The sequence below is a fragment of the Stegostoma tigrinum genome, chromosome 8, assembly GCF_030684315.1.
Source record: "Stegostoma tigrinum isolate sSteTig4 chromosome 8, sSteTig4.hap1, whole genome shotgun sequence".
NCBI classification, from domain to species: domain Eukaryota; kingdom Metazoa; phylum Chordata; class Chondrichthyes; order Orectolobiformes; family Stegostomatidae; genus Stegostoma; species Stegostoma tigrinum.
Genome location: NC_081361.1, coordinates 41,876,357 through 41,895,101, shown reverse-complemented (window position 1 = coordinate 41,895,101; position 18,745 = coordinate 41,876,357). Strand labels below are relative to the sequence as shown.

The window sequence follows — 18,745 nt, the reverse complement described above, 5'->3', positions numbered from 1 at the left end:
ATCCACAAACCTGCCTGCCCCGGTCGACCAATCGTCTCAGCCTGCTCCTGCCCCACCGAACTCATCTCCACCTATCTGGACTCCATTTTCTCCCCCTTGGTCCAGGAACTCCCTACCTACGTCCGTGACACCACCCACGCCCTCCACCTCCTCCAGGACTTCCAATTCCCTGGCCCCCAACACCTCATCTTCACCATGGACGTCCAGTCCCTATACACTTGCATTCCGCATGCAGATGGCCTCAAGGCCCTCCGCTTCTTCCCGTCCCGCAGGCCCGACCAGTCCCCCTCCACCGACACCCTCATCTGCCTAGCCGAACTCGTCCTCACCCTCAACAACTTCTCTTTTGACTCCTCCCACTTCCTACAGACTAAGGGGGTGGCCATGGGCACCCGCATGGGCCCCAGCTATGCCTGCCTCTTTGTAGGTTACGTGGAACAGTCCCTCTTCCGCACCTACACAGGCCCCAAACCCCACCTCTTCCTCCGGTACATTGATGACTGTATTAGCGCCGCCTCTTGCTCCCCAGAGGAGCTCGAACAGTTCATCCAATTCACCAACACCTTCCACCCCAACCTTCAGTTCACCTGGGCCATCTCCAGCACATCCCTCACCTTCTGGACCTCTCAGTCTCCATCTCAGGCAACCAGCTTGTAACTGATGTCCATTTCAAGCCCACCGACTCCCACAGCTACCTAGAATACACCTCCTCCCACCCACCCTCCTGCAAAAATTCCATCCCCTATTCCCAATTCCTCCGCCTCCACCGCATCTGCTCCCACAACAAGACATTCCACTCCCGCACATCCCAGATGTCCAAATTCTTCAAGGATCGCAACTTTCCCCCCACAGTGATCGAGAATGCCCTCGACCGTGTCTCCCGTATTTCCCGCAACACATCTCTCACACCCCGCCCCCGCCACAACCGCCCAAAGAGGATCCCCCTCATTCTCACACACCACCCCATCAACCTCCGGATACAACGCATCATCCTCCGACACTTCCGCCATCTACAATCCGACCCCACCATCCAAGACATTTTTCCATCCCCACCCCTGTCTGCTTTCCGGGGAGACCACTCTCTCCGTGACTCCCTTGTTCGCTTCACACTGCCCTCCAGCCCCACCACACCCGGCACCTTCCCCTGCAACCGCAGGAAATGCTACACTTGCCCCCACACCTCCCCCCTCACCCCTATCCCAGGCCCCAAGATGACATTCCACATTAAGCAGAGGTTCACCTGCACATCTGCCAATGTGGTATACTGCATCCACTGTACCCGGTGTGGCTTCCTCTACATTGGGGCAACCAAGCAGAGGCTTGGAGACCGCTTTGCAGAACACCTCCGCTCAGTTCGCAACAAACTACTGCACCTCCCAATCGCAAACTATTTCCACTCCCCCTCCCATTCTTTAGATGACATGTCCATCATGGGCCTCCTGCACTGCCACAATGATGCCACCCGAAGGTTGCAGGAACATCAACTCATATTCCGCCTGGGAACCCTGCAGCCTAATGGTATCAATGTGGACTTCACCAGCTTCAAACTCTCCCCTTCCCCTACTGCATCCCTAAACCAGCCCAGTTCGTCCCCTCCCCCCACTACACCACACTACCAGCCCAGCTCCTCCAATCCACCCACCGCATCCCAAAACCAGTCCAACTTGTCTCCGCCTCCCTAACCTGTTCTTCCTCTCACCCATCCCTTCCTCCCACCCCAAGCCGCACCCCCATCTACCTACTAACCTCAACCCACCTCCTTGACCTGTCCGTCTTCCCTGGACTGACCTATCCCCTCCCTACCTCCCCACCTATACTCTCTCCACCTATCTTCTTTTCTCTCCATCTTCGGTCCGCCTCCCCCTCTCTCCCTATTTATTCCAGAACCCTCACCCCATCCCCCTCTCTGATGAAGGGTCTAGGCCCGAAACGTCAGCTTTTGTGCTCCTGAGGTGCTGCTGGGCCTGCTGTGTTCATCCAGCCTCACATTTTATTATCCTGGATTCTCCAGCATCTGCAGTTCCCATTATCTCTGAGTATTCAGTTGCAGCTCTGAGTGAGGCTCTTTGCCAGTAAATTTTATTTATGGCAATGTTGTATTATTATTTAAGTGATTTATGCTGTAAATAAAGTATAACAAGTGTAAAGTATACCCCCTACATTATGATTTTATTACTTAGTGTGTGTTTTTACATTGACAATTTGGACCTCATGATCAACCAGTATATTGGATCGACCAGCACATTTGTGGTCTCATAGGTGCCAGTTAATAAAACGTTTGCTGTATTTGCTGTTAAATTTTGCACTCCTTTTAAAACCATGTGTGGCCAATCTAGACTGACAAGAAAGAGGGCTGTGCATTGTAATGTCATTTTAATGATTTTAATGAGAGCCACAACTTCTGTGCAACATCAAAGCCAAACCAGGTCAATTTAGAAGCTAATTCAGATCAGACTGGAAATCAATTCAGAGTCCAGAGCAACCTGAAAGCCAAGCCAGAATCTGAACCTGGAAAATATGCTACATTTTTGTAAACAATTTTTTTTATCTTGATCTACTGACTACATTCTTACAAATTTCTTACAAGATAAAAATTACAAACCAATATCCTATGTCACTATCTAACAATTCAACTAGCAGGGCCGCACATTGACTCAATGGTGCCTCACAGCACCAGGGACCCATGTTCAATTCCACCCTCAGTCTGTGTGGAGTTTGCACATTCTCCCTGTGTCTGCATGAGTTTCCTCTGGGTACTCAGGTTTCCTCCCACAGTCCAAAGATGTGTAGGCTAGATGGATTGGTCATGCTAAATTGCCCAGAATGTTCAGGGATGTGTCGATTAGGGGGATGGGACTTGGTGGGATGGTCTGGGGGTCGGGTGGACTTGTTGGGCAGAAGGGCCTGTTTCCACACTGTAGGGATTCTATGATAAAGTGAATTGACTCATCTTTCTCAGGAGCTCTAACACTGAAACTCTTTGTACACTGTGACTCCCTTCTTCATTCTATCAAAGACTTTAAAATCTGAAGCATGGTGTAACCTCGAGACACCTTCTAGATTTATCTCATTTTTCTTTTCAATCTTGCTGTTTTACATCTGCACTCAACAAGAGATTGCATTCTTCATGCACAAGACATCTCAAAGCCCATTGATACCAAGGGAAAGGGGAAAATAACATAATTAAAATGAGAAGGTGATAAAGACTGTTGTTGAAAGTAGATAGGATGGTGACAAAGTGAAAAAATAGTTTGTTCCAGAAAGGGGAAATACATGGTAAAGCAACACTTCATCCATGTTTCTCAATTTAGACATAAATAATAAACTGGGTTTTACAGCTGACCTATTCCCTACCTCCCCGACCAAAGGAATGGTTGTCAGTCCGCCCACTTGAAACCCAAAAGCACCCAGAGGTAGTATGTTTGGAGCAACTTAATCGGTTCACAGCAGGATATCCAACGCTCATTTGGGAGGTGGTTCCACCCTTGGCAGTTGTGGGCAATCAGATTGACCAGTAGCTCAATAGTCACAACAGTGCCAAGATTAAACAGGGAGCCTATAATAACCCCAGTTGGCCTATGAGCAAGCAGGCTGCTTGTGACCTTCCCTGCCCATCAAAAATGGAAAGCAAGTCAGAATTGGTGGGAACACCACCTACATTATTTTATGAGCCGTTCCACCTTCAAATTCATGTTTATATTATGCACTCTGCTGTAACATATCAGCCATATAAACTAGCAGGGTGGGTCACGTGCTAGGGAGGTTTGTATCCACCCGATTATGGTAGACATTGCAGTCTAGTTATCTATGATACTATATTAAAAAGGAAACTTTACTTTAAAATAGTTAAAACATACCTGGATATAGCTCATGGTTAACTGTCAAAGATCTTCCAGTTGTGTTGCTTGTTAAATTAGGGGGTGAAGCCAAAGTTTGAAGAGGCTGATTAGCCAGGCAATCATTCATCATTTCTGTTTCAAGTTCATTGCCCGAACGTATCTTCACCAAAAAAGGAAAGAACAAGATAAAAAATATTCTCTCAACAACTATTGCCCACTGCTGTATCATACAGAATCAGAGTCATAGAAATGTATAGCATGGAAACAGACCCTTTGGTCCAACTCATCCATGTTGAACAGATATCCTAAATTAATCTAGTCCCATTTGCCAACATGTGGCCTATATCCTTCTAAACTTTTCCTATTCATGTACCTATCCAGATGCCTTTTAAATGTTGTTATGGTACCAGTCTCCACAACTTCCTCTGGCAACTCATTCCATACATGGACCACACTCTGCATGATAGGGTTGCCCCTAAGGTCATTTTTAAATTTTTCTCCTCTCACCTTAAACCCGTGCCCTCTAGTTTTGGACTCCCCAGCCCAGGGAAAAGGCTTTAACTATTCACCCTATCTATGCCCCTTGTGATTTTGTAAACCTCTGCAAGGTCACCCCTCAGCCCGCAATGTTCCAGGGAAATTAGCCTCAGGTTATTTGCCCTCTCCCTACAGCACAAACCCTCTAACCATGCCACATTCTTGTGGTTTTTTTTCTGAACCTTTTCAAGTTTCACAACATCCTTCCAAAGCAGGGAGACCAGAATTGCATGCAGCATTTCAACAGTAGCCAAAACAATGTCCTGTACAGCCGCAACATGACCTCATAACTCCTATACTCTATGCACTGCCCAATAACGGCAAGCATACCAAACGTGTTCTTAACTATCCTATCTACCTGCGATTTCACTTTCTAGGAACTATGAACTTGGACTCCAAGGTCTCTTTGTTCAGCAGCACCCTCCAGGACCTTACTATTAAGTGTATAAATCCTGCCCTGATTTGCCTTTCCAAAATGCAGCACCTCACATTTATCTAAATTAAACTCCAGCTGCCACTTCTTGGCCTATTGGCCCATCTGATCAAGATCCTGTTGTGCTGTGAAGTAACCTTCTTCACTGTCCACTACATCTCAAATTTTGGTGTCATCTGCAAATTTACTAACCATGCCTCCTATGTTCACATCCAAATCATTTATATACATGATGAAAAGCAGTGGATCCAGCACCGATCTTTGAGACCACCACTGGTCACAGTTCTCCAGCTTGAAAAGAAACTCTCCACCACTACCCTCATTCTTCTACCTTTGAGACAGTTCTGTATCTAAATAAGTAGTTCTCCCTGTATCCTATGTGCTCTAACCTGGCTAACTAGTCTACCATGAGGAACCTTGGTGAATGCTTTACTGAAGTCCACACAGGTCACATCCACCACTCTGCCTTCATTAATCCTCTTCATTACTTCTTCAGAAGACTCAATCAAGTTAGTGAAATATGATTTCCCACACACAAAGCCATGTTGACTATCTCTAATCAATCCTTGTCTTTCCAAATACATGTAAATCCTATCCCCCACAGGATTCCCCTGCGACAACTTGCTCACCACTGATGTCAGGCTCATCAGTCTATAGTTCCCTGACTTTTCCTTACCATCTTTCTTAAATAGTGGCACCATGTTAGCTAACCTCCAATCTTCCAGCACCTCACCTGTGGCTATCAATGATACAAATATCTCAGCAAGGGGCCCAGCAATCACTTCCCCAGCTTCCACAAAGTTTTAGATTACACCTGAGCAGATCCTGGGGGTTTATCCACTTCTATGCATTTTAAGACGTCATCTGTAATATGGTCGTTTTTCAAGATGCCACTAGTTATTTCCCCACAGTCTTTCTCTTCCATACTTTTCTCCATATAGTCTAAATGCTAACAGGAATTGTCAAGACTGTATTACTTGATTGTGGGATCATTTTAACTCAATTAGAATTAGTTACTCACGGCTTTTCAAATGGCTCTGGGAGACCACAATCACAAAGTGAAACCAAACAGATTCCAGTATTGACATTTACTGATCGATCATAGAAAGTTGTATGTTGTCTCTCCACAGATCATCAACAGCACCATTATGTTTAATTTACCATACTAAGGAATGATTTTTTAGGATGCAATCTGGGCAGACACAGAGGCAGCAGGTGCAGAGGTTTGTGCTGTCAGCAGGCATGCACTTTCCAAGGCTCTCTGTTACGCCTGGGCCACTTTCTCCAAGGCAGGAATGGAAGAGACCACAGGTCTACTTGCACACACAAGTGGAAGGCACAACTAATTGGAAGTCTATTAAGATCAACTGTCAGAGGCCAGTTGGGTTTTTCTAGTCCGTCTCCGGGCCCCCAAAAGGCAACAGGGAACGGGGCAGGTGCCTAGCAGAAGACTTGGATAGCCAGCATCTCAGGAAGGCGGAGGCACCTTGCCGGGCTTCAGCTGCAGCAACAGGACATTCTTTGGAGGGATTTCATGCCACCACCACACACACACACACCTCCCTCCCACTCCCAAACACACACAGCTCCAAACCTCATGCAAACACATCAATTCCAAAATGGTGGCTGGCTGCACGATTAATATTTTATTTTGATTTCTAAAATGCTGCAGCAAGTTCACTTACTTTGAAAGGGACACTCAGTCCTCCAGATCTGAAAGTATACTAATGTAAATTGGATAGCTAACACAGCCTCTAGTTAATTTGCCAAATCAAGAAGATCCCAGGTGATAACTGTTGCTCTCACACTTCAGGCTTCTGTACCTGATGTAGCATTCTGAAGTCCACAGGTAAAATCTTGCTGTCACCTCAATATTTTACTGTATACGACTATGTATATTACTATGGCATGGATTCCAGGCCCCACTAGCAATCTACCAATAAGACAGTTACATGAGATAATAACTGTACAACAGCGTCCATCAGAGAGTTAAGGGCTTATAATGTACAGTAACATCAGTAAGCACACAACTCAGTCTATGGATGGAACTTACAAGATCCTGAACAACATGTATGAGAGTAAGAAATGTGACAGAATCGCGCAAGAAGTTTAATGACATCTATCTTAACTTTGGGAGCAAGCATCTGCATCTTTTAACTAGGCTCTGACAATCAAGGCAAGATTCTCGCTTGTGTATGGCAAGTTCCCTATTAAGTAGGAATATTGCTAGTTAATGACCTTATTAGTTGTGACTCTTGTCTCATTACTATGTAGTGTCCTATCCTATCACCTGCCAGAAGTGAATTTCTCAACATTGAGAGTTCTCAACATAGACGTCAGAGCTTCAGCTCACCATTTTCTCTAAAGGAACTCCGCATTGGACACCAGCACCAGCCTCGCAGAGCATAATTCATGAGCATTAGTTACACACATGCCATATCCACAGAATGTGGCATCCAACGTATGTCAGCCTCAAAAACTCTCAGGGCATCTCTTCAATCTGCATATATTACATACATCTGTACTTTGATGCTGCATCTCAGGGTAATGGCAAATGTCACTGCAATGCCGCACCAAGTTGCTGTCAGTGCTCACTCGCTTTGAGAACTCACATGTTCGTAGCACCTGTGCCTTGCCTTGCCATTTTCCACTTTGCTCCTCTGCCAGAGTAACCAAGCTCTCAGTACTGCTGTATTACTGTGCCATTTAATGCATACACAAAGCCAAGAAGCTTGTCATGGTTGAGAGCAGTCTTTAGTCAAGTCAAGGAAAATAGTCTTTGGATCTAGTCTAGGGATCCTGGCACAATAATCGAGAGCACCCTCTGACACCTGTACAATGACTTGCAGACAGTCAGTTAGCCACTCAGATCTATCAGGGTAAGGATCATCTCTGCAAAAAGAATGAGGATTCAAATGTCAGACAGTACAATACCCATTTTGATTGTTTCTGTCCTATAGTTGGCTGCTTTCTTCCAGGAATGAGAGAAGCAGTTAATGAGAGAGATAAAAATAGGTGGCACAGCTGTTTTCTGAAGAAGGGTCCCGACCTGACACGCCAACTCTCCTGCTCCACTAATGCTGCCTAGCCAGCTGTGTTCCTCCAGTTCCACACTGTGCTATTTCTGACCCCAGCATCAACAGTTTTTGCTATCTTTAGCACAGCTGCTACTGTTGCTGCCGGTGTACTGAGCGAGTGAGCAGGCAGAACAGAGAACAGCAGGCAATAGTGACAGTGTAGAGCATGAGGCTTGGTGTGAGCTAGGGGCAGGAGTACAGTTAGTAAGTGTGAAGTATCAGACAGAAGATGGTGACAGTGTGGAGAAGACCACTGCTGTGCATTCCTATAGGTAGTTAAGACAGCACTGACTCAGGGACAGCCTCAGACAATGTTGACATGGCCTGTTGCAATGACCTTCTCTGCTGCTGCTGGGGAAGAGGACACCCTGCTTCTGCATCATCCTTACTGTCTGAAAAGTAGGATGCCAAATTTCCCTCTTCTGCAATGTCCAGGGCAATGTCAGAAACCATACAGAGCAGCTCCGGATTGACTGTACTTGTCCAGACACACAGTGGCCTTTTAAAAACAGTGTTGGTGCCAAGGATATTGTCTGTATGCAGGGTATCTTGGCAGTGGTAAGTTGTTCCAAATACAGCAATTGATAGAAAGGGGCTAGAATATGGCGGGAGGAGTGGTATAGATAGTTTATGAGTTGAGTTTGGTAAGACACAGTGAAAGATCTCATTCGGCCTCTTGGCAAGAATCTATCCATGAAACTCAGTGAAACTGACAGCCAAAAAATGTTAAGATTTAGCCCCCGTGTGTAAGTCTGTGATGTTATGGCTATATAAATAGTGCTGTAAACAACCTTCAAATATCTAACTCAAATGTAATGTGGGCTAACATGTATAAAATCACAAAGGGTATCGATTACCTCTTTACATGGCGAAAATCACAAAGTCTAATGCGTGACAAACAACCTGATAAATCTTTTCCATGAACTGATGGAGAATATTTCTGAATGGAACTGTTTAGAGCTTTAGCAGACAGTTTGTAAATTGAAAGTTTTTACGAAGAATTCAGACAGGGAGTTCAGTCGACTCCACATGAATTTCAGTTCTTTAAGAGCAAGTGTATGAAAAAAATTGCCTTCCCCACTCATGTTGTGGCAAGTACCATGCTATGTGCTGCAAGCATTAATTTGTAAAATGCACCATAAGCATATAAAAATGTGTTTGCAATATTACTGCATATCCGTGCAAAGAAAAGGACATTTCTGTTTACTAGCATTACAGGCCAGCTTTGATATGTGTTTGAGAGCATAAGCCAAGTCCTAAGCTGTTAGTCAACTAGGGAATTTGACTAAATATGGAAATAGTTTTCCAGCATCTCTGCGTAGCATTCTTACAAATTTCTGATATTCAATTTCAGTGCTTGAATGCAGCTTTAAGTGAAGCTAAAATATACTGCTGCTAGCCAAGAGAGTATGGACCTCTTGTGAGTTAAGATGGGGTGTAGGGGCTACTGCTAAAAGGTCAGCACATGTTCTCCCTGACCTACACTGTTCCTGCCAAGTGGTTAAATTCAATGACCTACATATTTCAGAACCACATTGGTTTGTATTGTTGCATGTCTGCGTTCAGATAGGCTACCCGATTCAGAAAGCAAAAGGGCGATGCTGGGTTGAGAGGACTCACCCAGCACACTCTTGGTGCATTCTGTCCTGGATTGTTTATGGTACATAAAAGTATTTCTTCATGTCACTTTTGCTTTTTTACTAATTACTTTAAACTGTGCCATCTTGTTCTCAATTCTTTCAGGAGTGGGAACATTTTCTCTGTTAACTCTGTCCAGTCCTCTCATAATTTTGAAAACTTCAATTGGGCCTCTTCTTATTCCAAGGAGAATGGTTCCAGATTCTCCAATCTTTCTTTATAGCTAAAATCCTTCATCCTCTGAACCAATCTCCAAATCTTTTTTTACATTTATTCCGATGCCTTCACACTCTTCCTAAAGCTTATCACTCAGAAATGGATTCCATGTTTAAGCTAAGGCCAAACTAATATCTTTTGTAAGTTCAACATAGACCTTATGCACTGGTACTCTACACAGATATTCATAAAGCCGAGAATATTTCATGAACTGCTTCCTCAAACTGATCTGCTACCTTTAATCATGTATGCACATTTACATCCAGATTCCCCTGCTCCTGCACCCCTTTAGAGTGGTAACCTTTATATAATGTTGTCTTTCCATGTTCTTCCTACCAAAAATGTACTACCTCACACTTCTTTGCATTGAACCTCATCTGCTGGTTATCCACTCACTTAGCAACTTGTACATTTCTTTTTGAAGCTCCTCACTATTCCCTCAAAGATTACTATAATTCCAAGTTTTGTGTCATCTGCAAATTTTGAAATTGTGCCCTTCTGCCCTAAGGTCCAATTCATTAACACATATCAGAAAAAGCAAAGGTTCCAACAGTGACTCCAGGGAACTCACTACAAACCTTCCTCCAGTCCACCTGGCCAGATTATGACACATATTCTCCATTGGCTTGATTGGAACTGTACCCAACACCATCCAGGAAACAACAGCTGTTTGATCAGCACCTCATCCACCACCTTAAATATTCACTCTCGCCACAGGCTTACATTCCCTGAGCTCTGGGATGGACTGTGATTTTAAGATTTGCAGTCACTTATGGGCCTTGGATCCTCAAACCACTGATTTAGAGAAATGAGCTAACAATTAAGCCAAGTCCTGTACAAGTAGGACCATTATTTCCATGCAAAGGATGTAGAATATATAGTGATAGTGTTTTGGGGATCAGATGTTCAAGTCAAAGGGAAGCTGATGGAATTTAGGCTTCTTTACATTGAAGTTGAGTTCACCTTGTGGGAGATCTTGAATTGAGTCCAAACTATATACAATATCAGACTTGCAGATGCCAAAGGTTACGATTGGGAACATTACAACCTAAGCCATGCTTGGGTTCAGGTTACATTTGAAATTTTCAGGAGTCTTTGAGAACCAAATTAACATTCTGCTGCAGCACTGATGACACAGAAAAAAGTCAAATCCTTTTATGCCGTAATCTTTTTTGTCCATCCCTATTGCTATTGAGAAGTTCGAGAACAGCTATCTTCAAGTCCATCTAGAGTAGGTACGCTGACAGAGATAGTAGGAACTGCAGATGCTGGAGAATCTGAGATAACAAGGTGTAGAGCCGGATGAACACAGCAGGCCAAGCAGCATCAGAGGATCAGGAAAGCTTCTTCGGAATGTCAGCTTTCCTGCACCTCTGATGCTGCTTGGCCTGCTGTGTTCATCCAGATCTACACCTTGTTATCTAGGTATGCTGACAGTCTGTGTGGAAGGAAGTTCCTGGATCTTAACCCAGTGAGAGTGAAGGTCCAAGTCAGAATTGTGTGCAGCTTGGAAGGGAACTTGCAGATGGTGGTTTTCCCATGCATCTACTGTCCTCGTGCCAATAGATGGTGGATGCCATGAGTTTGGAAGATGCTTTTGAAGGAGCCCTGGCGAGTTGATGCAATGCATCTTGATCTGATATGCATTACCAAAACAAGGTAATTAATCAGATCAATAGTTTCTTTAAGTTTGTATCTCTCTGTTGAAGTGGTTGTTAGAGATCTTGTGGCACAGAAGTACTCTGTAACAAAAGAAACAGAAATTGCTGGTAAAACAGAAATGTTTATAAGGGTCACCAAACCCAAAATGTTAATTCTGCTTTCTCTCCACAGATGCTGCATGACTTGTTCAGTTTTTCCAACAATTTCTGTTTTTGTTTCTGATTTCCAACATAGGTACTTATTTTTTGTTTACTGAAGTACTCTGACTAATTCATCCGACATAAATATATGTTAACTGGAAATTGAAATCAAAACTGTTGTGGGATGTCAGGACAGAATAAGAACCAATATTATCTAAATAATAATGACTACTCTGTAAAACTAACTTGTCATATGAAGCACTATGTGACATTTTCACATGAAAAATCATTATTTAAGTGTAAGTATCATCATAAAAGTAAAGGTGAAGATCTGACCAATGTGTTATACTAACAATGGAGAGAATTGGAGTGGGGTTTTGTGCTGGCTGAGGAGGGGGTGGGGTCACAGGAGAAGCAGTACTAAGTCTGATGTCCTGAATTTCAGCATTTCTGATCCATAGTATCCCTCACCTTTAATTAATGGTGTGCCCACATAATGACAGCAAAAATCGGAATCCCACCAGCTTTTCAGCTGGAAGTTCAAGCAGGCTTTCTGAGCTCTTGTATATTTAGCAAATGTACAGAAACATTAATTTAAGCCCCTATTTCCTTTTAGGACTCATGGGTTTGAATTTGAGACTTCACAAATGAGCATAATGGGCCGGTAGCACCCAGAGTCTGATGAAAGGGAAGGATTTACCACTCATTCTCATTGGTAATTCCATAGGAGCATAAATCCTCCCCCATATCTACTGCTGAGTAGAACTGCCCTCTGAGTCTGGTGGTATGTCCTTTAAAACAGCAAATTGTGGTACTACAGGAGCCATACAACTACAAATATTACTTTAGGTAGGTGCTGAGTGTTGATATCCTCGTCTCAAAATTGGCATGTTCCTTGAGACACCTCTGTGGAATCCTTTTGAATGCACATGAAACATCGGCCTCAAAAATGAAACAGTCTATTTTCCACTGAATTATACCATGGGAACAAGAATTCCTGAGTGAACACAAATGTAACTTACCTTACTTAACTCTGCCACTTCTTTGTTCCTTGGCCCTTGGCTTCAACTTGATTTTGTTTGCTTTTGTGCACAAACACACTCTTTTCTCCCTTGTTTATTAGACACCTGTTTTTAAAATTCTTGGGATGTCTTAAGTAACCATTTATTCAATAAGATTCCCGATTTCTCTTTTTTTCATCTATTTTTCTTTGTCTTTATAATTTATCCAGTGCTTTTGTTAAATAAGGTCCTTGGCTTTTAAAAAATCTTCTGTTTGTCCTAAATTTTATACTTATTTCTTGATTTCTTGGGCTTCATTATCCATTTTTCATTTGTGTTACAGCTTCACTAACATATCCTAAAATACTTCTCATTTCTCTTCTGTCCAGTATTTTTTCTTATGTTTTCTACTTTTCTTAAGAGGAAATGAAAATATTTCATATGATGTGAACTGTGTAATGCAGTGTGATTGTAATTTTTATTTGGTAAATGCGGTCTTTTGAAGTGTCTCTTTCATTGTGTACAAATCGATCAATACACTTTTTCATACTATTGCACCCAATTAATGAGCCAAATATTTTCCTTTCTTTATGTTCATACTTATGTAATCAGAGTTTGAGATATAAAGTAAGTGAAAAATGGGGCATATAATTGCAATATTAGACTATAATTACAGACATAAAACCATTTACAATCTAACAGGAATTCAGGTTTTAATTTTCTTAGTACAAATAGTTTTAAAGTTGTTTTTTGGCAAATTAACCAGATCAGCCAGGAAAGCTAAGGAAAAGAAAATCCAAGGAGGTTTTCAACACAATTGAGAGAAATTTTCTTCTTGTGCCCCCACAAATGAATGAAAGAAAGCAAAAGCCAACATAATTCTTATAGACTGTATAGTTTTAATCAAGGACTTTTGCTACTGCCAAAATTGCTGGGAGAGACTCCATTTCTATAGCAATGTCCAATGTGCTCTCCTTCTATACAATTTAGAGAATTTCCAGCAAATTGTGTCTTCACATGGGAAATCATTGGATAGCAACTGAAAGGCCAGTGTCAGTGAGGTACCATGTGGGCCTCTAGCCAATATGCCAAAGTGATATAGGAGGAGGAACCTTATTCAGCTTTATTCTTAACCATAAGGACTATGAAGGATAAAGGAGAGTTGGAAATCTGAAGGATTTCAGATCATCAACATTAAGTGCTTCAATTTGGTTTGTGTGATTTTCTGATTGAAAGAAATGGATGCACTGGATCAGATGGAAGTTGCAGATCACTTGTGGTTTCAGGGTAATAAATGAACTCGGACAACGCTATTTTTGTGCGGCAGCTGTTTTCTTTAAATTCTAAGTTTATTGATTCTTTTAGTGAAATGTGCTCTATCAACTTAAATTGTGGCTCATTTATTTGAATGCTTCAAAAGCACACAAATCTGCCTAACAAATGAAACACAATTCTCATTTATACTGTGATATGAATACCAGAATTCTTCCAGATTGTTCTCTTACACATCAAATCAAAATAGCACTAATAATACTGGAAGCCAAACTGGAAAGGATCATCATTTATTGTTGAACACTAAAAGAGCCACTATTTTGGTATGCATAGCCTCGTCCCAGCCCGCGGCAGACAGTCCTGCAGACGCATCCCAGGGTCTGCTTTTTTTCTGAACCTTTTGATAATCTGGAACTAGGCAGTAAAGGATATCGGGAGTGAAAACAGCAAGAGCTCTGTTTAGGGATGATCTCAAATCACCAACTTTTGGTAAACATCCAAACACACTAACAAATTGCACCACAGAGATGGCTAGATAATATTTCCATTGTCTTACTGAACCTTACAGCTCCTCTTTCATAAGACAGAGAGGGTCACCACACCTCAGGCAAGGTGAGAGGTTGAGAAGGACAGTTCTTCATGCTAACCTCCACCAGTGTGGAAATTGAATCCATACTGTTGTTGTCACTCTGTATTACAAACCTGCCATCCAGCCAACGAAGCTAACTGCTGAATTCCATCCAATGTTTCTGATGCGTGGCCTTTCATCAGAGCAGGCCCAATAAAACAACATTAGTCTGAATTGTTAGCTGTCTTTCTCTCCACAGGTGCTGCCTGATTTGCTGAGTATCTTCAGCAGTTTTATTTCAGATTTTGAGTACCTACAATGTTTTGTTTTGACACATTTATTTCTCATGGTTGATGTACTTCAGAGAAAGTTCTTTGGCAATGCATTTTTCTTTAACCCTGGATTAACCTAGTAATTTGTAGATTTAGTTCATGAGACAAAGGATACTCTCTAAGCATTGTGCAATAAGGTCCCAAAATGTAGAATCCTTTTGGCACAGGATTTTGCTGCCAGATTTGGTTGGGATCAGAGGTGGGCATTTAAGGAATGTTCAAATACACTTAATGGGCTGCTTCTGTGGCAATGTCCTGACAAACAGCCATCTTCCTGGAGTTTGGGTCAGGTGGGGTGGCACGGTGGCTCAGTGGTTAGCACTGCAGCCTCACAGCGCCAGGCACCCAGGTTCGATCCCAGCCTTGGGTAACTAGTCTGTGTGGAGTTTTCACATTTTCCCCGTGTCTGCGTGGGTTTCCTCCGGGTGCTCTGGTTTCGTCCCACAGTCCAAACATGTGCAGGCTAGGTAGATTGGCCATGCTAAATTGCCCGTAGTGTTCAAGGGTGTGTGGGTTTTGGGGGGATGGGTCTGGGTGGGATGCTCCAAGGAGCAGTGTGGACTTGTTGGGCCAAAGGGCCTGTTTCCACACTGTATGGAATCTAAACACCCACCTTCAAGTAACAGGTAATTTGTTAACTCGATCCAGAGGATAATTATCCAAAAGATAAATAATCAGGCACCCAGTAGAATTTTCCAGTTGGTCTACGGATGTTTCACAATATCAGGGCCGGGCAGATGCCTAGCACCAGTCTCCAGGAGGGAATGATAATACTCCTGGATCATATAAAGGACCTTCTGCCAAAGCCACAGCTGTTTTTCTTAGCTGGGTGAAGCAGTGATGATCAGAGGCCACTCTGTGGAAGCATTTCCTCTCCACAGTTTACAAATGCTGAGAGGCTATCTCAAGATGGAGATGTCCTTCCTCAATTTTGTTTGCAATAGCAGGCTGCAGTAGCCTCTTGTTATCTTTGAAAGCCTGCTTACCATCCACAGGTAGCTTATGCATTCAATCCAGCCACTAACTGATCAATTTTGAAAAGAAATTGCTATTAGTGACTATTTCCAACATGTACTGAGGTTGGTCCTGTATTTGATAATTGTGTATCATTCAACCGAATATAAATGGAGATATGGCAAAATTGAGCCCGGTCAGATTAGTAAAACCTGGGTCACCATATTCTCCACCCCCAACCCATCCCCCAATATTCATTGTCAATGTGTTTCTGACTGAGTTTCTATTAAATAGTGATATATTTAAAACAGTAGCTAACTGCCAGACCAGTGGATACTAAACTGTCACATCGTCAATTGATAGATCCAAAAGCATCATGGCTGGAATAAAGTGGAACTATGCTATAACCAATGTTTTATTTGTTTAAGACAAAGGCAACATCAATATTGAAAATACAGAAGACAAGATAAGACAATGAACAAATTGGTGAAATAAAGGATGCCTTCTAAACACATGTAATAAGGCTTCAGAGTTCAGAACTGATGCATAGCCCATGCTTCAAAAGCCCAGATTGTCAAAGAAACAGACGATTGAGCGAGATGAAGTAAAGTTTATGGAAGGGCTGTTTGAGTATGATTTATGAACGTGACTGGCTTAATCGGCAAATAGCATCTTATTCCATATTTTCTAATGTTGCAACTAGAACATGCTCTAATTTCTGATTTGGAATGATAAGACTCAGATTGGCAATCTTACTATTTTACTCATTTCCATATTGCATTGTTAAAAAATGAACATCAGCACCTCTTAGACAGTGTTATGTGCCTTCTCCCAGAGCACACAGTGAAGCGAACACCTCTATAATCCATTTCCCTGTTTGGGTCATATATTAATGTGAATGAACATTTCTGCATAACACCTTCTCTGATGAACAAAACAAGTTGATTTGAAAAGAATCAAGAGTCAAAATATCTTCCAGCAACAGCAGGCTGGATAATTATCATTTAGAAATTGGATTCTTAACAACATACTGTATTATTTCATACACCAGTCTGCTAGGAGCTACGTATGCCATCTAATGAAACACTGATCAAAGAGCCAAATAACCATATTTGACTGGACACATACCTGTAGTATTTGGAAGGACTGTTAACATACAGTTTCATTCAGTATATGAAAGGATGTATCTCATGCAAGTAATGGCTTGCAGTAACCTCCAACAATGTATAGAGAGTGTTTCAGTGATTTTGTGAGCTTTATAAAAGGGAAACACATGAACTGAGTTATTTAAGTTGATGAATCTGAATCTGGGTTTTTTTAAATAACAGAAAACACTTGCTAGGATTGGAGCAAAGTTGAGCTTGTTCGGCTCACTGTAGCAAATCATCTTGACATCTATCTTATAACTAGCAGAATGAATGCTCTTGGCAATAGTGCGTGAAGCATGTACTTCTTAAAACAACTGTAGAGGAAGATTAAAAACAGCAGGAGGAATGAACCCAATAAAGAAGAATTATTGTAATCTTCAATTCCAGATTCGAGAATCTCTGCCAATACACTGTCACCTTGCATAATTTAGCAAAAGTAACAACACAGCATAAAACACACAACTCACTCTAGCACCATTGATAATTCAGTGCACACTCCATTATATCTTCTATAAATTAGAAACCTGGTATATCAGTTCTGTTATTATTTAATTTATTTCAGGTATATATTATGGAAATACTCTTGCAGAATTGCAAGTGCACAGTTTCAGAGAAAATACTTCACTTTGAATTCCTACTTTCTGTTAACTGATACCAGTTGAATGGTTATGCACACCAGTATGTTCAAATGATTTTTTCCCTGTTAGTTTTAATTTGTGATCCAACCTGCGTGAATGTCATCAGCATATCATAGTCAAGCCCATCTTATTCTCACCGAAACATTTACACTCCAAGACTTTCTAGTAAAGGCCTCATAATGGTGATCATACCAAAAAGGAAAACAGTGGAGATCATTCATTCCCTCAATCCTACTTGCACAAAATAGGACTTAATTTATAAAGTTAAATTTCCCTGCCTTCTTCCACTATAATCCTATTTGTTGCCTTCTTCCCAAATATTTTTCTATTCTTTAAGTAATTCTCCAGTATCTTTTTGATGACAGTCAGAAGCCCCCATTATCACTTGTCACAAAGCATTCCATATTGCAGTAACTATTTGTGAAATACATTCTTCTATTCACTCCCCCGTACATGTATTTCTTTTTTTCAATTACCAATTCAAATAATTACTTATATTTACTTTGTATATTCCCTTCAGCCTTTCTAACATCTTTTACAAATCTTTCAAATTCCCCTTAAACTAAGAAAAGACAGACCTAATTGACTGAGCCATTCCTTATAACATAAATCCCTCATCACTGTAATCCTCCTGGCTACACTTTCTTCAGTATTATAATAACCTCTTTTAGCAAAGAGTCCAATACTCCATATGGTTTCATTAATATGGACCAACAATCACGTTGCAGAAGGTAATTTCTTTGCTTATGTATTCAATCCCTTTCTCTATTCACTTTTCAGGATTCATTTATCTGCACAGCATTGAAAAATGTAACATTTTAATTATACCCGCTAATATTTACTGTTTATAAAATCCATTACCTGATCGTTAAAAATATCATGGCTTATTTTTCCATACTATTCAGAGATGCTATAATCATTGAGCACCCGGTTACTCCACCATATGTCAACTAACAGCGTACTCTGAAGTTCAAACCTCAAGAGCTTATGGTCTATAGGTTTCAGTACCGTATCATGTAGCCACTAGTAACTGATCCACTTGTGCAGCTGTCTCAAATCTATTTGAATTTGTTCGACTGAGTTTAATCAATACTTATGTTACCAAAAAATCAATACTTGTGTTACGGAATGAAGTGCTATATCCCCAAAATCTGGCCGAATAGATAAACAGTCTCACGTTCTGATGAGTGTCTAACAATCCTTTAAACTTGAATGTGGTCACTGTGGTATGAGTACATTTTCATGGGATACCTTCACGAGGCAACTTATTCCACTCTAGATTGTCATCAT

At 41.7% G+C, this 18,745-nt stretch overlaps 1 protein-coding gene across 4 annotated transcripts in view; it reads right to left on the bottom strand.

The window, feature by feature from the left end:
* Positions 1-18,745, bottom strand: part of LOC125456066 (zinc finger protein GLIS1-like) — a 372,527-nt gene that overhangs the window by 76,131 nt on the left and 277,651 nt on the right. For all 4 annotated transcript variants that reach the window (XM_048538732.1, XM_048538735.1, XM_048538734.1 and 1 more), the window contains one exon: positions 3,858-3,999. In XM_048538732.1, the coding sequence (XP_048394689.1) occupies positions 3,858-3,999 (142 nt within the window). The remainder of the gene's footprint in view (positions 1-3,857; positions 4,000-18,745) is intronic.